The sequence below is a fragment of the Glandiceps talaboti genome, chromosome 6, assembly GCF_964340395.1.
Source record: "Glandiceps talaboti chromosome 6, keGlaTala1.1, whole genome shotgun sequence".
Taxonomy (NCBI): domain Eukaryota; kingdom Metazoa; phylum Hemichordata; class Enteropneusta; family Spengelidae; genus Glandiceps; species Glandiceps talaboti.
Window position 1 is genome coordinate 15,434,028 of NC_135554.1, and position 25,771 is coordinate 15,459,798.

Genomic DNA, 25,771 nt, shown 5'->3' on the forward strand with positions numbered 1-25,771 from the left:
GTCATTGTCACTATATGAAAGAAAGACCGCATGAATCCAGAAAAATAGTCCTTTGGAGTTGTTGTTGTGGTGTAGGGTCAGTGTCAGAGTCCGAAGAATTGGACTGTACTTCAATAAATAATGTTTCCACATGACTAATTTTGAACAACAATAAAATATCCCTTTTGAGGCATCCATTGCCATTCAGTCATAAGTTCAGCAGCTTGAAGTTTGTTTTCGTGCAAGAGTGGAGTGGAAAGCATTCACAGTGCAATTATAAATGTACAATTTCCTGTAATATTTGAAGCACCCAAGTGTATAGTACAATACAGGAAACCACTCAATTAAAACAATAGTTTGTGGTGTTTCAGTTTTCTTAGCAAGTTGAAAGCATTGGTGTTGGTAGCCTAGCCAGATTGGAAATGATGCGGCTGGACACAGATATTTTATTATTGTAGGTGGAAAATGAAATCTAATATGGACCCCTGTGTTTACACACCATGTAAAGGTCAAAAGAAGTTAACCTATTATGGTAGTGAAAAGACTGCTGGGCAGTTTCTCAGCCATGTTTCTCTCTGGAGACTCACTGCAAGAATTAGAAAATGTGGAAATGGTAATGAAAACAGACAAAGTGACCTGGCGGGATTGTAGCTTCAATAAACCAATACAGTTAGCAAATCCAGGGTTTCGTTTAAAAATTGTGTCATCTGAGACAGTTTTGCTCCCTGTTTAATTTAGATAGTATCATTAGAAAGATAGATGAAATCCATTTCATAAGTGATGTATTGATTTCTTAAGACCATCTGTATGTACATTGGCGTAACATATTTAGACTCTCTGAAGAGTGTAATGTTTTGAAATAGAATCGTTACCAAATTTACCTGCAAGTCTATTAATATATGCTGAGGATTGACACGCTTTACGTTTAAATCCAAACATAATATCTCCCAGCCACTGAAATAAAATTGTGATGATAGATGGGGAGATGCTTGTATAAAAGATGGGTGGTAGAGTGATTATAAGAGAGAACGTCATAGAAAAACTAAACACCGCCTCCTGAGAGAAGACGATATAATTTACTTAGACTAGAGAGCTGTGCAGGCACACTAAATGTAGTTGAACATTGCCTTCTTAGTAAGCTTTGATACTGAGCGGAAGTTCACACAAAGAAGGTAAAATGCTCACAGCTAGTGTTCTGTTTGTCTCTTTTCAGAATCATGAGCAATCTCACAGGTAATGCTGTATAGAAATTCTGTCATGCAGAAAAAAGTAATAGTTTGACTACCTGTCTATCAAAATTCACAAAAACACACTCATGTATGCAAGTCATTTGGTTTGACGTCATTTTAGGAGTACATAACATCAATTGCAAATAATCCCCGCAAGAATGGCCCAAAACCACTGAGAATTGATGATGACAAGGCTACAGATTTCATATGGAAATGAAATGGAGATTTAATGGAGAGGGTTTATTGTAAACAGGACAGGTTAAGTCTGATGGATATCATTGCGACAAGGCTGTGTCCAACAGACAACAAATTCCTGAAGTAATTGTAATGGATGGAGGCCGAAGTATTGATGAAGGAAAACACCATTCTCCTGGTTGTCGATGTACAAGGCCTGCCAACAGACAGATGCATTATTTTCTTTGTAAATTGTAGGGTCTTTTTCGGTCAGACCTCTAAGAATCTACTGCTTTGTGAGATGTGTTTTTGTTGATATGCAAATCTGACCGGAAGTGTTTGTTGTGAGGTTTGTTTTGATAGTTGTGTTTTGGTTCTTTAACCTGTACTGTTGATTCAAGTCTGCCTCGTCAAGAGATAAGATGTCACTCAAGAATTGAGAGTTGACACATGTAGAGATGAGAACCGGTTTATAAATGTTACGTTTATTGTCATCATGCAATTCTACCACTTAATTTGGGCTGCCATAAGTTTTGATTTGCTGATATTCTCAGTAGTGATGTTACCTTAGTGATATATTATATTGAAAGCTGATGCCTAGGATCACTTGTAACCATAGGAACACACCATCATTTTCTATGGCAACTGCAACTCAATTTCCTGACATCATAGTTTTCCCTACCAGCCATCTAACATTTAGCTTTTGAGTGAGTCCCACTTGATCGCACTTTCAGAGCATACACGCTAATATCATTTCCTGTCATCTTGTCAGATGCTTTATCCAGGTTTTGACTCACTTCATCCTCAGTCAGGCTTATATCCTCCCTGCTGATGTTCCATACCATTATCCCATTGTGACAGAGCTTAGTACCTGTGATGTACATTTTATGATTATAGATGTCTTTACATTGACCTCGGGTCCTCGGTTCATGGTTTGCCCTGTTCCTATCGTGTCTTGTTTCTTGATGTGTGTTATCTCTGATTTACATACAGCCTATTGCCCTTATCAAGCACAGGTAGTCAACAGACACATATGCATCACATGAGATGTACTGATGCAGTGACAGATGACATCATTTTGTTTCAAAACCTCTCGCCAGAATGACAAACTAGATTCAATCTTGTAATGTTATTGCCATTTCTGTCTATTCAGACATCTTATCTTGTAAGAACATCCCTGCCTCTTGCCAAGAATGCTGCACTGTGGAGAATTGAAAGTCTTGCAATTAAATTTTGCTTTTAACATTTTTTTTGGTGGTGGTGGGGGGGTGGGGGTGGAATGATGACAGGGAAGCAAATTCCCCTCTGGTCTGTAAAAACACTAGTGCTTTGAATATCAATATACTATTACCATACTCAAGCCAAGTTATTGTCTTTGAACAGAAAATATGGATTATATACCCCGATCGTTCTGTATCACAACAGCCTGTGTCTGTCACTGGCTTTGCAGGGCTCAAAATATGAAACAAGACTTTAAAAATCTCTATCATTTTCCCCATATTTTTCATAAACTGTGCTTCAGGAGGTGCAATTATATTATTCCTTTAATTTTTCAGTCAGAAAGCACTTGTAACCTAAGGGTTTGTTACTACTCGTCTAGCGACAACTAGAAGTAGCTGTACATGGCTCAAAATATCAGTACTTGTTCATGGTATTGGTGTGTAGCTGTCCAGTATTGTCAATATGGTAATAATAGCATTTAAAAAAGTGTGATTATTATACAGTCGTGTACTGTTGCAAATAAAAAAACTGAAAGTTCTGACAAACAAGCTATATTAAACTGGATTTGTTGTATGTAACAATGTAGTCATGTAGAGCTACCCAATGGGAATAGTGTCAAGTCGTGACTTGACTACTTATGATCACCACTGTAGACAGCCAGGACAACATAAAATAAATGCCTCTGGTGATGCCCTCAGTATCTTAGTGAAGAGAGAAAGACCTCATGGTCAGAGTACACATTCACTATAGATATGGTGTTTAGTTGTGTTTGGATATTTTACCGATTTAAAAAAAAAAGCATCCCATCTACAGTATTTAAAGGCCCAATTTAAATTAAGATTAAAATCTAGGTTTGAAAAATAGAGCTTTAGGAAAAAGTTGATCCAGAACTAAAGTATGGTCCAATGTTATCCATATGGCTCCACTGATAAGATAACAATAATGCGATGACCTGGGATTGAAAACTAGCCTAAAACTATATCAAAACTTTCATCTCTTAAAATACATATACTGAACATGTAAAGTAGGTTTACTGTTGATGGAATTATTAATATTGGTTGGTATTTATTGGACACAATTAAAGCTAAAAGTTCAAAATAACATGTTAACCATATGACAGTTTGAATTTACTGAATATGTATACTGTACTGGTATACTTGGTTTATATTTTGTGAAATTATTTGTATTGATTGATGATTTTATGACAGAGTTTTGCTATTTGTTGATAGAAACGCATATACATGTATTGCAGTTATTATCGATGTTTCCTTGCCATAAAATTATGAATAATGGGGTATTCAATTGACAGAATTAAGCGGCAAGTTCTGTATATCATGTTGCCCGTGTCAGTCCAATTTGCATTTATTGAAATAAATGTCTTCAAATGATTTTATCGGTTTAATGTTGATGGAATTATTATCAAATGTTAGGCATTTTATAGAGAGAAATGAGAAATTATTAATAGTGTTTTGTATTCATTGTCAGAATTAAGCTGCAAGGTCTAGATATTATGTTGCTGACGATTTGCATTTATTGAAATATATGTCTTCAGATGATTTTATTGGTTTACTGTTGATGGAATTATTATCAAATGTTAGGTATTTTATAGAGAGAAATGTACGCGAACACATTCTAAATATCATGTCAATTGAGTACTGATGATTTGTATTTATTAAAACGCTCAAATGATCTACTAGGTGTATTTTCTATGAAACCATTAAGGGTGATTGATTACTACCCAGTTCATCTCTTCTGCTCAGTGTATAGATTTGGGAGGTAACTTTTTTATGGGCATCACCTGTAAATTGAAAGAACCTGCCAACAAAAACACACACACACACACACACACACACACACACACACACACACACACACACACACACACACACACACACACACACAAACACACACACAAACAAACAAAAAGAAAAAAAAAGAAGGGCACAGAGAGACAGACACGTGCAGACACACCCAAAGACAGGGACTGACACAAATGACATACAAACACAAAAACAGGTACTAACATAAGTGACATACACAGACACAAAAACAGGTACTAACACAAGTGACATACACAGACACAAAAACAGGTACTGACACAAGTGACAGACACAAAAACAGGTACTGACACAAGTGACATACACAGACACACAGATACACACACTCAAACACAAATCATACTGTGCAAAAGAACAAAGTTTTTTCATCACTGAGGGATTTGATCACTGTTACCATGTCACACAAACTAGTCTAAACATTCGCCTTTGAATCAAATTTGATGTATGTAGTCACATAACAATGTGTGGTGTCTTTGAAAAAAGACCCAGGTGGATGATTACATGTATTCTGTAGTTACCCCCAAAGGGAAAGCCATACTTCTAGGTGTCATAACCCATAGACACACCCAGTTTATCAAGGTGGTCGCAAATTCCTTGCCTTTTCACACAAGTTGTCAAAGGTTTTTCCACCATCGCACCAGCTGTATACAACTTAATTATAGTGCGTAGTCTGACATCATATGGGCTTGTACCTCCATACAGTTTTAGGCTTTGAAGCTTGCGTGAGGAGATGAGTAAAATGAACGCTTGACTGCTCCAAGCATTGTAAGAAGTGACCATACCAAGATAATAACAAATCAAATGGTCGCCACAGTAAACCCAGTCAGTAAAGGGATAGAACTAGCAATCTTTTGAGGCTGGTATTTCTACAAGGTAGGGGTCCCATGGAGGATTATGTAACTTTGAATGCTGAATATGGAAGTCTGTTGGTAGCCACATGTTACCTTTCAATTTCAGCACCAGCGTGGAAAATGAGTTGATGATGCATAGATGCTGTGACACAGACTTTTTCTATATACCTTTGTCCCCTGCCTAGTTGTAGTAATCTTCTCAGCATTCGTAATTGCATGTTTTTAGGTGATCATTGTCTTTGGAACATTGAAGTGTCATTAAAAGATCAAGATACACTTAAGTCACCTGACTCATAATTACCATTGTTCGGAGTCTACTTTTTACTAAAATTGAAATTTTGAAAACGTGCACGTAAAGAAATCATCATTATTCATAGAGAGACATTCACACTTATTTTGAAATTCATGAAAGCCTCAAAAGTGATGGGAGTTTCAAGTAACATTGACATGCAGGTGTAAAATGATGTATTGTATCAGTTATGATGTAGAATATTGAAAAATGATTCTAATTTAAAATCACAAAGCTATAGTGTGAGGGGCATATATGTGACGGGCATAGATAGTATATATTTAGAATTCAGAACATGTGCTCAGAAAGATTAGTATAAGCACTTTGTTTATATTGTATATATATATTGGTATGACAAGATGAAACATTCTATGTCAGTAACGAGTCTTTCCCGAAGACAGAAAACGTATGTTTTCAAACTAGTGGATCTTGCGGTACATATGAGCACAGTGGATCAACTAGAGCAATATGGCAGAATGAAAACAGTATCCTAAACATAAAACATAACACTTGTCTGGCAGAGCTGCAGAAAAAGTTGGCCTAGAAGAAAAGAATATTCTGATGTAATCCTCATCACTCAACTGATAAGTAACAAAATTGGAGAACCTGGGATTGAATCACGGGCCTTTAAGTATGTTTCATAGTATGTTGAAGTACACCGTATTTGGTTTTCTACTGTGGTTATTAAGTGCATTTGCTGAATATGGTAGAATTATCAGATTTATTTTGCTGTCGGTGCTATACAGATAATCAAGTACAGTGTCTCACACACACATATATGTAGTGCCTTTAGTGTACCTCTCTGAATCCCATACTGCATAGTAGCTTTTAAATTGTGAGGAGCTCTAATTGCTTACTTTTATGCATAGTGAGTTTCTGATGACTCCTTTTCCTAACCCAACCTCTGACTTGACATTGACTGTTGCCTAGTAACAAGGCATAAATTGTTCCTAACTGCTATGCTGCAATTTTATCTGACTACCTATAGAGTGTTAACCTAAACCAGAGGTAGCTGCTATTGATAGGCTTTTAGCAAAATGTCCTTGTATGAAAACGAGCAAACACAGTTAGTGCTAGATTCAGGGTTTTCCTCGGGCCTTTTAGGAGGTATGGGTTTCTTCATAGGATTTGTTGAAGTGATAAAAAGCAATTACCATGATGTGTTCTTTTACGATTATTAATGGCGACTTTCATTACGTTTTGGGAGAACATTTGAGATTCTTGAGCCTTGTGCCCACCATCTAATCATGAAATAAGTAACATGTAATCACTAATAGTTTGTTCATGAATTTATCTTTGCATATTTCACCAAAATTTTAAAATTAGCTCACCAAGCATCATGACTTATGAAAACACTGACGAAGCCGTGGTGGATACCTGGCAAAAACTTTAGTACTTGAGTATTGGTGCAATATGACGTTTATGAACTTATACTGAGTGTTTGCGCAGATGAGCTTTCACCCTACTAATAGTTTATTTCAGTAAAACAAGATAGACAGTACAGATATACAAATAAAAACTGGTACCAATTGTTGAATTACTTGGATAACCCACAAAGTCAAAGACTTGTTTCCAGTGGGGGTCCATACAGTGATTCAAGAAAGTGGTGGGATTAGCAAAAGGTGTTTAACTACATGAAATAGGAAAGAATAACAGAAGTAGGGAAAACGTTGAGTTGTGGTGAAGTTTGTATTAACGGTGGCGCTATACTGGTTATATCCAGTAATAAGGAAAGGTAATACCATTGAAATGATGGTACAGGGTCACCAGTTTAACATTTCAATTTTAGAATGTCCTGCTCTTTGGCCCTAGCTGATAAATGGGGGTAATCTACAGTACTGGGTGGTAAGATGCAAATGAGCAAACCATAGCCTTACTTAGACATCCACCGTATCTAAGATTAGAACCAGTATCTCTGTCATGATGGATGGCAGAAAGCCAACTAAAATACATAAACAGAGCTAATGAAAGTTAGTACCACAGGCATGCTTATTAACTTTCAAGGTGATGATAGCTAGTTTAATATTATGAGAACACCGTAACAAAACTTTGTACATATAAGGACCAAACGTCTGTAGAGAATATGTCAGTCACCCTATACAGTATTGCGAGGAAAGACTGTCAGCTTTTGTCCAACACAAAAACACATTTACGACTTGGAGTGGTTACTGGTCAGCTTGTTGAGAGATTGAAAAGAAGTAATGTTCAACTTATGTTAGCATATACCTGTCCTCCATTCAACTGCCAGTTAGTTTAGGCTCTTTTCAATATATCTGTTTTGAAAACTTGTTACACTAGAGTTGGAGACAAAGGGAAACAATTAGCCCACCCGCAGATCTGTTTGCTTTGGCCAGCCCAACATATTGATGAAATTGACAAGCTGTTTAAAACCCACCTGTATAACTTTCCTGGATTTACAAGGCAGGCACTGTTTGAATAGTTTCAGATTTATACTTGAATCCATTTTGAGTGAGCACTTTTAGGTAGCTAATAGGTTTATTGCCATACTTTGGGCACTATCAGTTTTCATTTGCCAATCTAGGTGTCTCCATATTCAATTAAATTGCATGCTGATTTGTATGCAGAGAGCTTGTAACAATTTGTAATATGATGAATCTGGCAAGTGTTCCAGTGTGGTGCAGTACTTGGGGATCCAATACCAGTGTTTTAGCAAACAATGATGATCCAAGGTTATGAACACCAGCCCCCCTACTGAGAAATGAAGCAAGTGATTCCATACACTCACATTTTCAACCTGATTTCATCTATTAATTTCATACCACAATGATGTGTTTCTTTCACCTCCAGAAGGGAACGATTTTGGCTTGAGATAAAAGCAAGTGTCCAAAGATGGAAATGTGATATTTTGAAAAGTTTGAGGTATAGTAGTGGTACAATAGGCACATTGTTAGATGTAACTACTTCATCAGCTAATATCCAACTGGGTTTTGCTATTTGAACCAGCTCCTAAAGTTTTCTCTACACCAAAGGGTTATGACACTTCACTTGGGTTGCAAACTCCATATGTTAGATTTATGTATTAATTACACTGAAAAGTAACATAAAACTCCTCATCAATTAGAAATATGTTATTGAAATGACCAGAAAGTGTTTCTCATTATTATTATAAAGAGCTGTGTTATATTAATGAACCTGGGGAAGGATAGGGCTCGGAGAGGGGGGAAGGGGGTGTCATTGGCCTCTACAGCCAACAAGTAAAGAATTGTCCGGTAGATTCATGGAGTGGAACTTTGGTACAAAATTGATGATGCAAAGGATATAAGTGATACTGACAGCAAAGTAGTTGCCCAGTGTTGGTTGATGTGATGAATTAACTAGGTTGTATAGTGATAGTCTGATCGGAAGTGTGAACAAATCAAGTCAAACAAAGAAAAGTTTTAAGAAATGTCTGACAACAACCCAAATAAAGAGTTTTGAGTTCCTGTGTCCTTACTTGAACTTAGGGTTATTGATGTCTTTCATGTCCTAAGTAGCAATTATTTGATTAGACATAGGTGGTGTACACAGGGATTGTCTTTGTTTATTGTATTCTCCATGCATGCAGGTTGGACTGGTTTTCCTGGCATGTCACATTGTGAACGACTAGGTGAATCTTGTTCTTTTTTTTGTGCAAGTTTTCTCTGCGTACATGTCCCAACGTAGGCACTTGAGATGAAACAAATAACAACACTTAATCGTTGAGATGAAACAAACGACAGTACTGAATCGTTGAGATGAAACGAACAAGAACCCTGAATCCTTGAGAAAAACAGTTGTAGGTTTCGGAAGTGATGGAGAATTGCAGTGCAAAATGAATGTACCATGGTAATTTGATATTCATTGGTGATAATGTGATGGAGTAAGCTTGTGTAAAAAAAACTAAGTACCTGTGTAGGCATTACTTAGAAATGAAATTGATTTAGAAAGCCAGTGCAAAACTAAGTACTAAGGTGTACTGTAGGCAGTTGCGATTTAAATGATAGAAAAAGTATTTGTAAAAGTAAATGTATCAAATTGGGTAGCCAAGATTTAATGCTTGAGAAAGCCATAGGTTCTTATCTCGCCAAGTAGAATCAAGGCGACAGTCTAGTCACCTCTCCCTAGGAGAAGGAAATTCTTTAACAGCTGTGTATGCAGTGGCAGCAGTCACTGGACTTGTACCTTGCTGTGTTGTTGTTAATGACAACCCCAATCTAGCCAGTGTGTGTTTTGTGTATAAACAACAATTATCAGTTTTAAGAATCCTAATTAACAGTACAGCACAGTACTGGTGCCATATTGGTATCAGTGGAGATTATGTTACAATGTAATCGGACTAACAGACTAGCCTACACTAAGTCTATTTCTGCATGCACCACTGTTGATTTATCTACCACTGTTACCATATCATGGCTTGAACTGACACCAAGAAAGATAAACTAGCATGGAAGTAAACTTTAATTTGAGACTTTGTTATCAGTTCACTGGGTGTTTTATTTCTACACTGACATTCCAACCTTGTAGATTATCAGTATTTTGTTGTTAACAGTGTATAGCTATTAAATGTGATGCCCTGAATGTGCTGATAAGTCCATATCCAGCATCAATGTATCAAAGTTATAAAACTATTATGCATATAGAATAACAATGTATTGTTTATAGTTTAAAGTTGACCTGGTGATGTGAAATATGAAATTGTTGTCGATAACTGATAAAACTTGTTGGCGAGTTTATTCATCACACACAGGACTATAGTTCATGTGGTTATCAGTGACAACAGATCATAGGATCAACATGTGTACTATCTCAATGTCATGTGGTATGGTCAATGGCTGATAGTGTCATCTGAACTGGTGTTGATAACAGTGTTCAGGGCTAAAAGGGTGATTCCATGGATTGTTGATAAATACACAAAAACCAGATGGACTCAAGGTCTTAAAACTTGAACATTCCTTTTTATATGAAAATTACCTCAGACAGGCAAAATGGATGCCGTCTCTTTGTATCCACAATAATCAAATAATAGATAGGTATTTTGTGATCTTTTGGTTTTAAATTTATTTTGAACAATTTGCATGTCAATAAAGTATTGTTGGGTCTGACATATAAAAGTTTAAAAGTTCACAGTATGTTGATGAAAGCTAGGCAGACATAGGAAGAATGAGCTGAGAGACTAATGTCAGTTTATTTGAAAATTGAATTACCAGTAGCTTGATTCGCCTAAAACTTGTCCATAAAAGTTAAAACTGACAGATATTTGTTTGTTTACTATCTAGTTTTTAAAGGAAACAGTCAGTCAGTCATTTTCCAATAGTGTTAGATAAAGTGTTTGTTGTCATTTTGATCATGTACTTCCCAGTCTTTTTTTTTAATCGCATGATGAGCAGTCATTCATCTTCTTTTTAAATTTTGATTGTGAATCGGTTGGAATTTTCTTTGAATTGATAACATCAAAAGCTTATTGTAATGTGAGAACGTGGGATTCAAACATACTTTATACATATATTGAAACTAACATTACATGCAAATATTACATTTGTTGATATTTCATCTACCCTGAATGCTATTCGGTCTTGGAGGTTGTGGACTGAAATGTGACAACTTACAAATTGATTTCCACTTCCTTCTGAATTCTGTCATGAATACTAAATGTATATTTACGGTACTTTGTGTTGTGTAAAATGGGTTAAAAATAATTTTCTGTATATCGTCTTATCTTCTTTTTTTTTTAAAGAGAGAAGCCTTCCAGCTGGTTTTCCTGAAATTACTCAAGACCCTGCTTTGAAAGTGATTGAGAAAGGCCGACAGGCTACACTACCATGCCTTGCCACTGGTAATCCAAGACCAGAGATCACCTGGTTTAAGGATTATGTACCTGTCAGTTTGGACAATGACAGAATTTCACAAGTTGAGACAGGTATGTTTTAAAGAACTCAATATTTCCATTTTATGTCAGCAGTCCCGAAGCTTTCAAACTGCAGTTTTATATAGTCAAACTCTCTTACTAAATTTTTTGTGAGAAAATAAAATTCAAATGCCACAGTTATGATCCTTGTATGTTCCTACAACATAAATCTTTAAAAAAAATGTGAATTTTTTTGAAATTTTGTTATTGTTGAATTTTTGAAAAAAAAAAGAACTTTTGATTACCCCCCCCCCCCCCCCCCCCCAACAAAGAGGGTATTTGTTGATACACAAACAACTATGAGTAAAGCAAATCAGGATTTTAAAATATCAATGCAGATACCAAGATCACATTGTTTGTAAAAACCTGCAGTGCTAACTTTTGTCAGTTGAAAGCAGACAGAGTGCTTTTGGGCTGTTGACTTTAACACACTTCAAATTAGGATATGGTTGTAGTTAGATGCATGAAATAATGTTATTTGGAATTATACATCCGAATCTTCAGTTTTGAAGCCAGTGTTTGAATCAAAGTCAGTATTGGAAATTCATCTATTTTACAGCTGTCTGTAGTCTGTATTAAATTACTAAAGAAAGAAAGTTTGTTTTCAGTTTGTGTAATATTCTTAACGTAGTGTTTGAATTTAGATGTAAGACATAGGTATTTTTTAATATCATTTTCATAATATGTAAGTTGTTGTAGTTGTGACTGTTTTTGTTTGTTTTCATTGTTGCAATCATTTTATATGTATGTATGTGTATTTTGTGTTGTTTGGTGTGTAGTTATTAGAACATTTGTAAATCCAAATGAATCTAATAACTACAAGATATGTGTAAATTTTTGAGTTCTAATATTTATATGGTAGATCTAACTATTTGTCTTGTTAAATAGAATGATACACATGCATCTTGTTCACCATCATATTTCTGTGCAATGCATTTCTCCTTATGGATGGAATCCCAGACTTTCTCTTGCAGGGGTGACAAGGGTGTCTTGTCGCAGGGGTAGAATGTGCTGAGCTTTCGTCTCATTCTCCTACTAATTCCTCTTACATTTCCATTTTTATTACAACAATGCCTGCTTCTCTCTAGACACACGACTAGAGTTTCCACGAGGTAATTTGGTGTTGTGTTGCATGCGTTGGGGGAGTGTTGAACACACGGACCCAACATGGTAACACCCCAAAAACAATTTTCCATACTTTCTTCTCTCTCGTTTCTATGATTTCACTCCAGTTTTGCCCAATCTTTGCTTATATGCTTTTGTGAGGCTTTCGTTACGATCAGAAATCTCAAGCGTCCTCTTTTGCATGTTTCACTTACAAACAATCTTTTGTTTAAAAAGTAGCAATCTTTTTCTCTTGGGTACCCGCCATTGTGGCAAAATTTAGCAAGCTTTGGGCCAACTTAGTGGTAGGGAGAAACTTCCAAACTATGTTGTGTAAATAGTTTGATATTCAGAGAAAAAAAGATAGCGGAAACAAATGAAATATTTTCCATAGAAATCAGATAGAAATAGATTATTAGCCTGTACTGATATATACCTAAAATGGCTGAATCTTGCTAAATTTTGACTGGGTGTGGTTACTATCTAGAGTTGACTGTAATGCATGTTGTGTAAAGCACAAAATGCATGCCATTCCTATGCCACTGTTGGTTTTCTTTGATCCTGGCAACTATAACCGACGGCAAGGATCAGCAAGAAACATGACCTTAGTAACACTTTTGCCACTGTCTACTTTTGTAGGGACCCTAAAGATAGAAAGATCGGAGGAATCCGACCAGGGAAAGTATCAATGTATCGCCACAAACAGAGCTGGAACGAGATACTCAGCTGCAGCTAATCTCTTTGTCAGAGGTAAGGTGCATCAATAAATCTGTCAAGACTGGAGGCTGACTTTATACACAGATTGCATGATTCAACGAGTTGCATTAGGAGAATGACACAAAAAGTAAAAGCTAACACACAGTTTAGTAGATAAATGTAGTAGATACCCTTTGTTTAATGTGTAAGCAGCATGCAAGGAGACTTACAGATGAACATAAAATCACTGAAGTTGATATTTTATAATTCGATGCAATCATACCAGTAACAAAAAGTTTTAAAATAGTGATGAGGGTATATTGACAATGAATACCTAATGTTATTCACAATATGTGTGCAATAGATAAAGAAACAATGTAGAATGACTCTGTTCACAGTTTGAAACAGATGTAAGGTGAAGGTTTGTAGAGAATAGTTTGTTGGCGATAGCGAGTCTATGTGGTCAAATGGTTAGCATGGCTGTCTTGGAATCTACAATTTGCTGGTTCAAGCCTAGCTGCTGATGTTTGTTTTTGAATGGCTGAAAGTCATTGGACAAAATTTGAACCACTGATTGTGTAGTGGTCAACCCAGCTGTATAATTTGGGACCTGATAGGATAGAGGTTGCAATGTGAATGTTTTAATCCTTTGTGTTCATAGAGGCTGCAATGGATTGTGTGCTTCCAAGGGAGTTACGGAAGTGTAAAGGGCCGTTGTGCTGCTATATATTTCCATACCAGGGGTAATAGTTGTAAAGCTCTCACCACATTGTCGGGAAGAACTTACATAAAAACTAGCATTACCATAAGTAATACTTTTGCCAGTGTGCATCTTCTAGAGTATAATGTGTGCTCTCTTCTTTTCAGTACGCCGCGTGGCACCTCAATTCACCATTAAACCAACAAACCAAGAGGTGATGCCAGGAGGAAGTGTATCACTCATCTGTGTGGCAGCTGGCTCACCCATGCCAATTGTCAAATGGATGAAAGATGGCATTGACCTGAATGATGAAGACTCGCAACCAATTGGCAGAAATGTCCTAGAACTGACCGATGTTAGAGTGACGGCTAATTATACTTGTGTTGCAACAAGTATGCTTGGAATCATTGAGGAAGTCGTCAAAGTTACTGTGAAAGGTATCTGGTCATTTGAAATCAGAATTAGTTATAGTTTTCAAAATTTTATTTATCAATGATGCACTTCATTTATTTTTTGTTTACAAGAAACTAGTCTTGAATTTGAAGTATGGCAGTTCCTTGAATGACACAAGGCTAGAAATGGTTTTGAAAATTTGATGAGAAATTAATTATTCCAAAGAGAGACATTTTAACATGTTAGAATTATGCCGACTCGAAGTTTTGCCAGATCTGATGAATTCTTGTTTACATTTTCAGCTTTGCCAAGACCTCCAACCAAACCACAGACAGCTGACATCACAGCCACTTCTGTTAGACTAATGTGGACTTCAGGCAATGTTGATGCTGTCTTGTCATATGTCTTGCATTACAAGCTGACACGTTCAACAGGAAGTTACACTGAAATTTCTGATATCACAAGTATGACTTACACTGTAGAAAACTTGCTTCCTTACTCGGAGTATGAGTTCAGAGTCTCTGCAGTGAACAACATTGGTCAGGGTTCCTCCAGTGAGGGTGTTATTGCTACAACAGGGGAAATGGGTAAGGTTCTACTGTCAAATGATATATGTATTTTAGTGATTCTTCTTAGCTTGTACAGTCTGCTAAATATGACAGTGTCGAGCCACACTATCAGCTTGTCACCCCACTGGTTGAGAAGCAGGATAGGGCCGAACAACAAGCTGTATCTTATAGTCTGGAGTTGTATATATATTGTGTGGAGTTTACTAGTTACAAAGTCAAATGTCTTGTTGACAGGTGTCAGAAAGTTTCATCTCTTACGTAGTTGAAATTTGATCAAATTGAAAATATCAAATCCCACAAGAATTTTATTTTATGTCATAATTATTAAAATGCACCAATTCTCTTATCCAGTTCCCAGTTCACCACCACGTGAGGTGCGCCCAAGACCATTGAGCTCCAGCACAATATTGATCCAGTGGCAGGAACCCGAAGTTCCCAATGGACAAATACGTGGCTATCGTGTCTACTACACAAGGTTTCCCAGTCAGGCAATCACATCTTGGGATGTGCATAATGTGGACACTGGCATGTTAACAACAATAAGTGATTTGGTGACACTGACGATTTATTCTATTCGTGTGTCAGCTTTGACAGCTGTAGGTGAAGGACCACTGTCCCCTATTGTACAGGTGAAGACCCAACAAGGAGGTATGACTCTTGAATCATATTGAAACATTCACCGAGAAAAAACCTGCCTGTCATTTATTCAATTGTTAAAAGTGTGTGAATAAACCAAATTGTTACTGTAGAAAATGTCGTTTTGAAATCCTAATGCCATCTGTAAGATATCTTTGTATATTCCTAGTTTATCTCTGCAGTCTCATTTTAGTATCAAGTATAGTTCCCTATCATTTAGTAAACATTTTTCACTTGGTGAATACTCTTTCAGTTCCCAGCCAGCCATTAGACTTCCGAGGTGAATCTTCATCTTCTGATGAAATAGAGCTGACTTGGGCAGCACCCAGTCATGCTGAAGATAGCATCACAGCTTACGAGTTGTACTATAACAGCTCTGAGGTTGGTCCTGATGCAGAGCCAATAGAACATGAGCAGGAAACACTTTCACCAGCCACAGAGTACAAACTAACTGGTTTACAAGCAAACACCTTGTACAATATTCGACTCGCTGCTCGGACAGAGCGGGGTCTTGGAGTCAGCACACCAGTTATATCAGTGAGGACATTACAATCAGGTATGTCACAAGAATTCAAATCTGCTAAAAAAGAAGGATAAAAAAATGAAATAAAAAGCCGGGCTTCATTGAGTCGGATGTGCATGCATAGCTGGGGGAAAAGGAAATAAATAGAAGGAAATTGTTGGTTGGATATTGGATTGCTCAAAAAAGCAATTGCAGGGCAGATGTTTACAGTGAATCAATATCTTTGGTCAAACAATGTTAAATGTGTGAATTGTGCCTGGCATCCCCAGCATGGCTAAGATGATTTAGCCTGCTCATTTTTGTTGATATCTTATATACGTCCATCCTTGCATGCACAGCCTATCTTTTTAGTTTTCATTCTGTTGTTTGCTATTTTAAAATCTATCTGATCGTACGTACACCTGGCCTAATGCATGTTGATGAGATGTTTTTGTTGATGGGGCAAACAGGTCATAGACAGATAGTGTCCCTTCACCAAAGGTAAGTGATCAAAAAAGACATGAACTGGTGTGGCGTAATGTTGTGGTTGCTCATTGCATTGGTGTAAAGTTGTAGGGCTAGGGGGAGCAAGTTCTCCATAACTGTTGGTACTTGATAAGATGACTTCTAGTTTTTGATAAGTTATTTTTTTTTGACCATTGTATATAATTTTAGTTTTAGAATAATTAGATTCACTCTGGATTATTTAAATGTTGTGGCAAAGTTGTTCTGAAATTAATTTATTTTGATGTCTAATTTCATAATGGACACATTATTATCTCTGTTTTATCTGGTTTACTTGATATTTCTTTGTTTTATCAGGCATGAGTATGACACAAATTAAGCAGTACCAATTGCTAAGCTATTTTTCATGGCATATATAATTGAAATATAAAATTGATATGTATATTGTGATAGTAGAATGGTTAAGTCAGTTGTTGGTAATTGACCAAAGCAGTTATGGAGAATATGCTTGTAGATGAGAGGTGTTGATAGATCTGTCCGGGTAATGGTGGACCCAAAGTATCTACCACCAGAAAGATTGATGACTGGAGTTTGGATATAAAGGAAAGCAACCAAGTATTCGTCATTCAAGAGTCAACTCTCTGTCTGGCACCTACTGGAGGGGTTCCCTGTTTTTACTTCCTTTGTTATTAGTGTATTATATATTGTCTTTTTTGGTGATATGATTTCAGTGAGTGTCTTACCCGACCTGTTCCTTGTAAAAAAATGTCAGCTGTGTCATGAACAGTGCATGTTCACCTAGCACCTTCAAAAAATACACTCATTGAATTATTTATATGTACACTGTCAATACCTGCATGTTGCTGTCACAAAATTGTATGTTTTCTGTTTTTGATGTTTTTCATGTATGTTAGGCCAAAAAAAGAGAAAAGAATTGTTTTTGGTCAGCGTGCGGATCACTTAAATACCCCCTCGCGTCGGTCTTTTTGTGTGTGTTTGTCCAGCCCATGCAGTCTGCAGATCCGTGGGGAAACACAAAAATAACATTCCCTACTTCAGTGAAGACAACTGCAGAGACAACATGGACAAGCAAATGACATCTGCCCCACATACATAGTTGCTCTAAAGAACTAAATAAAAAGAACATAACTGTCATAAATAGTACCATTTCAGACAAACTGTCCTGACCAGAAACAATTCTTTTTTTGTGTGTGGCCTTATATTGATGTCCTGTTTGCCCTATAGGGAATTGCTTTTTTGTGAATGTCAACCTCTAACATGATCACACAAGAGTTTTTTTCCCTGCATGGCCACAGCACAGGTTTTCAACAACGCAACAAATACATGTTCTTGTACATTGCTGCAAGGCTGCCACGGTGCATTTGTATGCTCATCTCCCTACTGACTGTATTTCTGTTATGTTTGATGATATGCTGACCTTAAATCATGCTCACCCCAATGTAGTATTAGTGTTGAGTGGCTAACACCACTTACGTTTTTCTCCCCACCAAATTCACATTTTGTTAAAGCATGTCAGTTGCTCCATTATTGCAAAAGACATCCAATGTGTGTATTTGTATTTGTTTTTTTGTTCTCCTTGCTTCACCATTTTGGCAAATTTGGTTTTTGCAATTTTGATTAGTTGTGTATTTTTTGTTGTCCCCCACCAGTCCCCGGTGCTCCCCCTCAAGATGTAACAGGGGTGGCTCAGGACTCTACCAGCATACAACTGACATGGACGGCCCCACCACCCACCCGACAGAACGGAGTCATAACAGGTTACGAGATCTTCTATGACATGCTCCTTGATGATACCCCCACTGAAGGAAGTGAAAGCAGCGAAGCCCTTTCTCGCGAAATGCTTGATCAAGTACTCACTGTGGAAGTGAGCTCTAGCGACCGGTTCTACCTTTTGATCGATTTGGAGAAATGGACTCGATACAGGATTTGGATGGTTGCGAGTACGATTGTGGGTGACGGTCCTGCATCACAAGCGATCATAGTTCGTACTGATGAAGATGGTATGTAGGAAGTAGAAAGTCAATGAATTGGAAGGGTGTGCGTATGTAATTTGTAGTGGAGGTAGGCTAGCTGCAGAGCTGTGTGTTAGTGCTTGCCAATCAAGTGCATTTATTCAGTAACTGTCGCATGCTTGCAATATCAGCAGCCATGCTGTTACTTTGTACATGTCTGTTTATGTATCATTTTGAGCATTGTGAATGTCTAACACTATGATCTGCCATGGAATGGGTAGTCTTCATCTTGCTACTAATCAGAATGGTATGCATACATGTAAGTATGATCCATCAGATACTAATTGGTTTCCTTGTAGTTTGTCACCCTAGTTCTTCCTCAACTCTTTCTCTTTTCACACACAAAATGGGACAAAACTCACAATGCACTACTCATGTAGTTGGAAACTGTGATCACTGTTGATCGTGGAAAGCAGCTGGTGGGTTGCACTCGCGCTCATTTCATTGTCTACACCCAGTATTCAAACTGTAGGACACTCAATAGGAAACTCACAGTATAGTAATCATTCCAAGGTATAGCGCCATCTGGTGGTGAAACTAAGCAGTGACTTTAAAAGTTCATCCACCTCAAAAGGCAAATTACATGATTGTTGCGTAAGCAAGATCATTTACTGAAATACCAAATTCTTATCTAGTTTCCCACGAGTCAGTAAGGTATGCTTTGACACAAGTGACATCTTCACACACCGGTCGACCCTTTCATAGAGGAGGCCGGTGAGGACGGAGTGGCACAGCATATCTTGCAGTCTAGTTTCCCACTACATAATATATATGAGAGATGAAAACTGGTTTCACCATGTATGTCACTGTGTGATATAACTAGATACTGCTATAGTTTAGAAACTTCTACTAATATTATTAACTTGGTTCATTTCTTATACACAAGGTGGCAACACATGTACACTTCTAGACTTTACATGTCATGTTTCATGTATATAGCAGTCTACAGGTGAATGAATGAATGCATAGCTGGTATGTGGTTTAGATTGCAGAGTATTTACCAATACTTGCATGACAGGTTGCATGCTCAGAAGCAAAACAAATGTTTGAGTTTGATGAAAACAATAGTTGTGTTGCAACAGTGGCATTTACCTTACTACAGGCATTGCAATATTCACCCCAGAAGATAATGATAGTTTAAATGAGAAATTAGCCTAAGGAGAGAAATTTTAATTTGTAACTGCAAACCTGTCCTTACTAAGACATTATATGGTTGAACTTGGAATATATACACCATGAGGAAAGTAGTGGAACCCACGACTCAAAAATGATCAGTTGAAAACACTTATTATATAAGGCCATATTATAGAATGGAACTGCTCTATAAAGACCTGGGGAGTACCCTGATTATCAGGTAAAATCATCAGATGGAACCCACTACTCTATAAAGGCCTGTGTAGTACCCTAATTATTAGGTGAAATCATAGGGTGGGGCCCACTACTCTATGAGCTGGGGTAGGGGTGGGGGTGGGGGGTGTGGGATGGCACTCGATTATTGGATGAAGTTCATGTCTATCATAGTCATGAGAGAACTCTTAGATGCGATGAAATCTGAGTAGACTACTAAATGATGGCCTGGGGAGGATCCTGCACTTCACAGTACACCAAAAATTGATATGTTCTTCATTGGCAATTGTGTCATATTCAAACATGATTGATGCCAAATTTGACTTGCATTATGTATAATAAATGTTTGTATTACATGAAGTGTGATGTTTTAATTTTATCCCCTGACAGTTCCCGATGGTGCACCCAAAAAAATGAAGGTAGAGGCAATCAATTCCACTGCAATTCATGTAGAGTGGAAAGCACCATCAAGAAGACATCGTAATGGTGTAATAAGGGGTTACCAAGTCTATTTCCAAGAACTTGATGATAATGGTGATCCAGTTGGAATGCAGGGGATGAAGGATGTATTGAGTGGAGATGCTGAGGTAATAAAAAAACCTGAAATTATCAAAAAAAAAAAAAAAATTAGCTTGTTAGGTTAGGCCAAAATGATATTCTCAAGCTATGTAACAGGCTCTCTTCTTTGAACCACAGCCAGTACTTCTGATACATGAATGAATTTATTGTAGAATTGGAAGGCTATAAAATAGTGTGGATTCTTTGTTTGGTTGATTTCGATGATGTCCTCTGAACACTTGCTTACACTTTTGCCCAACAGTTCTGTATTCAGTTCACTGGTCCCTACATCATGACCTATCAGTTTGTGTGAAGCCGCAGGTAACTAGTAATCGCCATTTTGGATCGGCCATATTGAATTACCATGGAAAAGTGTATATATTCCTTGAATCCTGTATGGTATTTTTGGGTGGTCGGTCATCTCGGCCAATGAGAGTGCTAGATGCGATTACTAGCTAACTGCATATGTATGCACGTGTTGACGCCACTGACGTCATCTGACACTGGATAGATTTAACAGCCAGTAAGAATTTACAGTCCATTGTCTCCTCAATATCTAAGTGAGAGTTTAGAGGACATAGCCTAAATAAACTAAGCGAAGGGGGGCAAGGCTAGCTATGAGAAGGAACATGAAGCATTCATTTAAGGCAGGCTTTGTATTTATACATTCATGAGTTTAAGCTTGTCAAAATGGTTGATGAAATTTGTTTACTTCTCTGGATTCAAGGAAGAGATCCTGCAAGTATGATAGTACAGACTGAACTGTAAACATTGACTTTTTGTTTCATTTTGTAATTGTTTGTAGTAAGACTTTGTGTGCAATATGAATGATATAAGCATAAAGTGTATACTGAGTACCATTTCTTCCTTTGGCAAAATTTCAGTATTTCTCAAATATGCCCAATTATTTTGAAATTCTGTAGAGCCCATTGTACTAAAAACATGTTTCTTTTCAGTGATATCTACATAGAGATAAGTGTTAAAAAGTATGAGTGTACCGTACCCACTGTAATATGTTTTAGTTTTGTCATTTTAGAAATTGTTATGTTCTAAAATCCCGTTTCCTCTTTATAAGTATACTTGTACTCGAAAATGTAACTGATGTTGTAGTGAGTGCCCGTCCTCACAATTGCCCTTGACTACCAATATTTGTATTCTGATTCTAACTTGAAAACATCTTTAACAAATTGTCTTTATCCTCCTTCAGTATTTATGTGTTTTTCTCCGAGTTTGATTTTTTGTTATTGATCCTGATTTCAATGTTATTCTGATCAATATTTGTATCTCTTTTGTCATCAATACAAAGGAGATTGATTACACTATCAAACAGGTATCCCTTCTCTTTCTTTTTTTTCCTCTCTTTTTGACTATTATAAATTTTTTTGTTTGTAATTTCTGTCTGTAAGGTAGAATTCATTCCTTTACTTTCCTTGTTTATCTGTTGGTTCCTGTAACAGCAGGATCTAGTGTTAATGCATGTGTTAGTAAAAGCACGTTGATTCATTTATGGAAGCATGGGTGGTGTAGGTGTAGTGGTGATGGTTTTTTTTTTGACAGAAAAAACCACAGTTGCATCAGACTCCTTAGGAGTTTGTTTCTGTAGCAGACAGTGTACTGACTAGTGTTTTAATGTAGTGTACATGTAATGTGAATGTGTAGGGTAATTTGTTGGTGTTTACGTCTATGCACACCAAATGTAGTGTTAAATGTTGTATGTATTTTGTTGAGGGGTGGGGGTTTTCTGTATGCTGTGTTGTGTGTCGCCATAAAATAAACGAGACTTAGATGTGTGGATGTGTCTTCCTAGTTGGGGGTTGACACTTGTTGAGAGTTGTAGGTGTTTGAGAGTTGGTGGTGGTGGTGTTGTCAGTTGATTGATGGTGAATGTATTGTTGTTGAGGTGAAGGTAAGGGATATGGAATGTGGTCTAGGTGTTATCACATCCAAGGCATGCCATTAGATGACAACACACACACGGGTTTGTAGTACAAAAAAAACATGATCTCAAGTACTCCATGCTAACAGGAAACCAACGTATACTGAGAAATAAAAAAAACATGAATATAGAAACCAAAGCATATTGAAGAGAAAAACATGAACTATATAACTAATGTCCAAGTTTTGATGCTGCCATTTGTCACAGCAGCAGCTTGAGTAAAAAAAATAGTCCTAAAAATGAATATTTCTCTACATTGATGCCAGAAAGTACTGTGTATTTATTACCCACAATGCTTGGTGTTCTGTATACACACTACACAGAACAGTAACAGCTAGGGTTTGAGGGAGATGTTGTGTTTGTGATATTGAGGGTGGTGGCATAAGATGATATTTTAAAATAAAACTGACCTATAAATGATTGACTTCCACTGACAGTTATTTTTTTATTTCTTTCCATAATTGCATGAAATTAAGAAATTAATCCGGAGATACTAACAGTGAAAAAATCAATTGATAAATAAGATAATACATTATAACAGTTAAGTAGGTTTACGGCATGGAGTACTTGGGACATGATCAGGGTCTACTTTTGTCTTCATTTGTCCTCACTGACTGACAATTTTATATTGCTTGGAACTACAGGAGGTGGTCATTGGTAATCTTAAAGCCGATACAGAGTACCAGGTTGAAATCAATTCTTATACAGTTAAGGGTGATGGTGCCAGAACCTGGCCTGTTAGTGTACGAACACTAGGAGCCGGTATGTTGATCATGTCATTGAATAATAATTGATACGTGGGCACAAACTGTGTTTATGTGTTTTTGGGACACAATTTTTGCTCTATATGTGTACATATCTTTTGTATGTATTAAAGGTTAACCCCAGTATTCCACATACTGAAACATACTTAACCATCGCTTGTGATCAACTGAACTCAAACCTGGTACTAAGATAAAACTCGTAAATGATCACATGGCACCATGTAGTCTGTAAGGTACTCTGTGACGGGGCGCCCTCAAACATCGGCCAACCCCTACCCCTGTGAGAGGAGGCTGGTGAGGGCGAAACATCATGACGTATCTTACAGTCTAGGCACCATGTATACCAAGTTATAAAAACGTTACTTTGCTATCAATTATTCTAACAATGCCAGAAGACAATTGTGATGTCATAGAAGGCATACATCAGTGCTAACAATGTACTAGAACACTTGAATTAAGGTCTTATGGAAGGATTTTCACTTGAAGTTGAGTAAAAAAAAAAGCTTATGAACTCAGTTTGTGCCACGTAAATAGTGTTTCTGATGTCAAACATAGATAACTGAATTGTAGTGACGAAATGTCAAATTTAGTATGTGTATGCCTAAGTGTATAAGACTTGGTGTTTACATGAAAAGATGCAATGCTACTAAGTTACGAGGCTGTACTTCAAATTATTGACATTTCTAAATCTAAACCAAGTGTAGTGTGATTGAGTGCTGAAGCTTATCACGTCAAAAAGAACGTTTGCTGTTAGTTTAGTGCGTAGAGAACAGAAGAGTACATATAGAAAGACACTTAGTTGACAACATCTACTGTGACTTCTGTAGCGACTGAGACAAATATTAATAAGACACATATCTGTAAACAAAACTATCTATGTCATTTAAGCAAAGAAAGGACATAGAAACTAAGCAAAGTTAAGAAATGCTGTTACCATTTTATAGAAATCACTTGCTTTCTTTATGTGTTACAGTACCAAGCAAACCACTAGCGTTTACTATTGAGCAAGAAGATACTGGATATATGGCACAGTGGCAGAGACCACAGCAAACCCATGGACAGTTGAGAGGATTTAAGATTGTTTGGGGCCCAGAAGATGAAAGTGAAGCCGTGCAAATGTATGAACTTCCTGCAAGTACAATGTACTTTGACTTTCAGAAGTTAGGTAGGTAGACAAATCTGGAGCTTTCAGGGGTGAACAAATCATGTTGTGAACTGGTGGTCCCCGGACCAGTGCCTTAAAAAATCCAGTGGTCCTGCTGAAAGAATTAATGGTACAAGGTAACATTTGTGCAGGTCCGCCACAAAAAAATCGCAAGTCTCGGACCCAGGACCAGTGGATTTGTTCACCCCTGGCTTTGTTATACAGAGATGTACAACATCATGTTTGGTATTGCAGGGGTGAACAAATCATTTTGTGAACTGGTGGTCCCCGGACCAGTGCCTTAAAAAATCCAGTGGTCCTGCTGAAAGAATTAATGGTACAAGGTAAAATTTGTGCAGGTCCGCCAAAAAAAATCGCTAGTCTCGGACCCAGGACCAGTGGATTTGTTCACCCCTGGCTTTGTTATACAGAGATGTACAACATCATGTTTGGTATTGTAGGGGTGAACAAATCATTTTATGAACTGGTGGTCCCCGGATCAGTGCTTTAAAAATCCAGTGGTCCTGATGAAAGAATTAGTGGTCCAAGGTCCCGCGAATGTGAAACATTAAATCTTACCTATGAATCTGTATATTCAGATGACTTTTTAACGTAGTTATTAACAGTAAGGTACTGGTTCGATGGACCAGACAAGGTAAAATTTGTGTGTTCCACCCAAAATAATCGCTAATCCCGGACCCAGGACCAGTGGATTTGTTCACCCCTGTATTGTATATCTTAGGTATTTTTATTCCTTTAGCAAAAAATGTGCTTATTGATAAATGTTTGAAGTGAAATTATTATTCTTGAAATCTTTCCAAACTGCCCCGTATAAAAACTTGTTCATAGCCCTTTTGAAATAATATAAGGAATCAAAAATCTTTCATTTTCCCTATAGTGTTAATACACTATTTGGCAGTCATAGCTAATTCTAGAATACACTTAATTAGTTAATTGTAGTCGATTTTGATATAATTTAGACTTGTGTCAGAAATTTTAAACACTAGTTGCTGATTTGTTTTCTTGCTTTTGACTGAGAATTAGTTCAATTTCTTAGAGTAACTGCAAAAAATTAAGATTTTTATTTCGCAGGCACATACTACTTTCAAATGAATCCCCCTTCTCTGTACAAGTTATCCTGAACTGTGTTTCCTTTAGCTAAATTCACATGGAATTTCCACAGTACTTAAACAGATGAATCAATAACACAGAAGTCCCTCAAACTGAACTAAGTTCATTGTAATTTTCATCACAAAATTGATTATACATATACAGGTTTTGCTACTCCTGACACACAAACACACTGCTAAGTAAGTGGAAGTTTTGGGGTCCACGTTTATAGGTGTTTGTGTTTGTCACCTGTGTGGACTGCCTGACTATGATGTTGTAAAAGTTAAAATAAATAAATAAATCAAATAAAGTATCAAAACTCTAAAACAGTAATGACTTTTCAAATTTT

General features: G+C 37.0%; 1 protein-coding gene across 1 annotated transcript in view; it reads left to right on the forward strand.

Moving 5' to 3' along the window:
- The window catches only part of LOC144436528 (receptor-type tyrosine-protein phosphatase delta-like), a 73,303-nt gene that overhangs the window by 31,286 nt on the left and 16,246 nt on the right, over positions 1–25,771 (forward strand). Inside the window, exons 4-13 of the mRNA XM_078125338.1 lie at positions 11,295–11,477; positions 13,209–13,319; positions 14,133–14,402; positions 14,661–14,945; positions 15,279–15,575; positions 15,817–16,119; positions 18,201–18,551; positions 20,301–20,497; positions 23,049–23,166; positions 24,142–24,333. Coding sequence (XP_077981464.1) covers positions 11,295–11,477; positions 13,209–13,319; positions 14,133–14,402; positions 14,661–14,945; positions 15,279–15,575; positions 15,817–16,119; positions 18,201–18,551; positions 20,301–20,497; positions 23,049–23,166; positions 24,142–24,333 — 2,307 coding nt within the window. The remainder of the gene's footprint in view (positions 1–11,294; positions 11,478–13,208; positions 13,320–14,132; positions 14,403–14,660; positions 14,946–15,278; positions 15,576–15,816; positions 16,120–18,200; positions 18,552–20,300; positions 20,498–23,048; positions 23,167–24,141; positions 24,334–25,771) is intronic.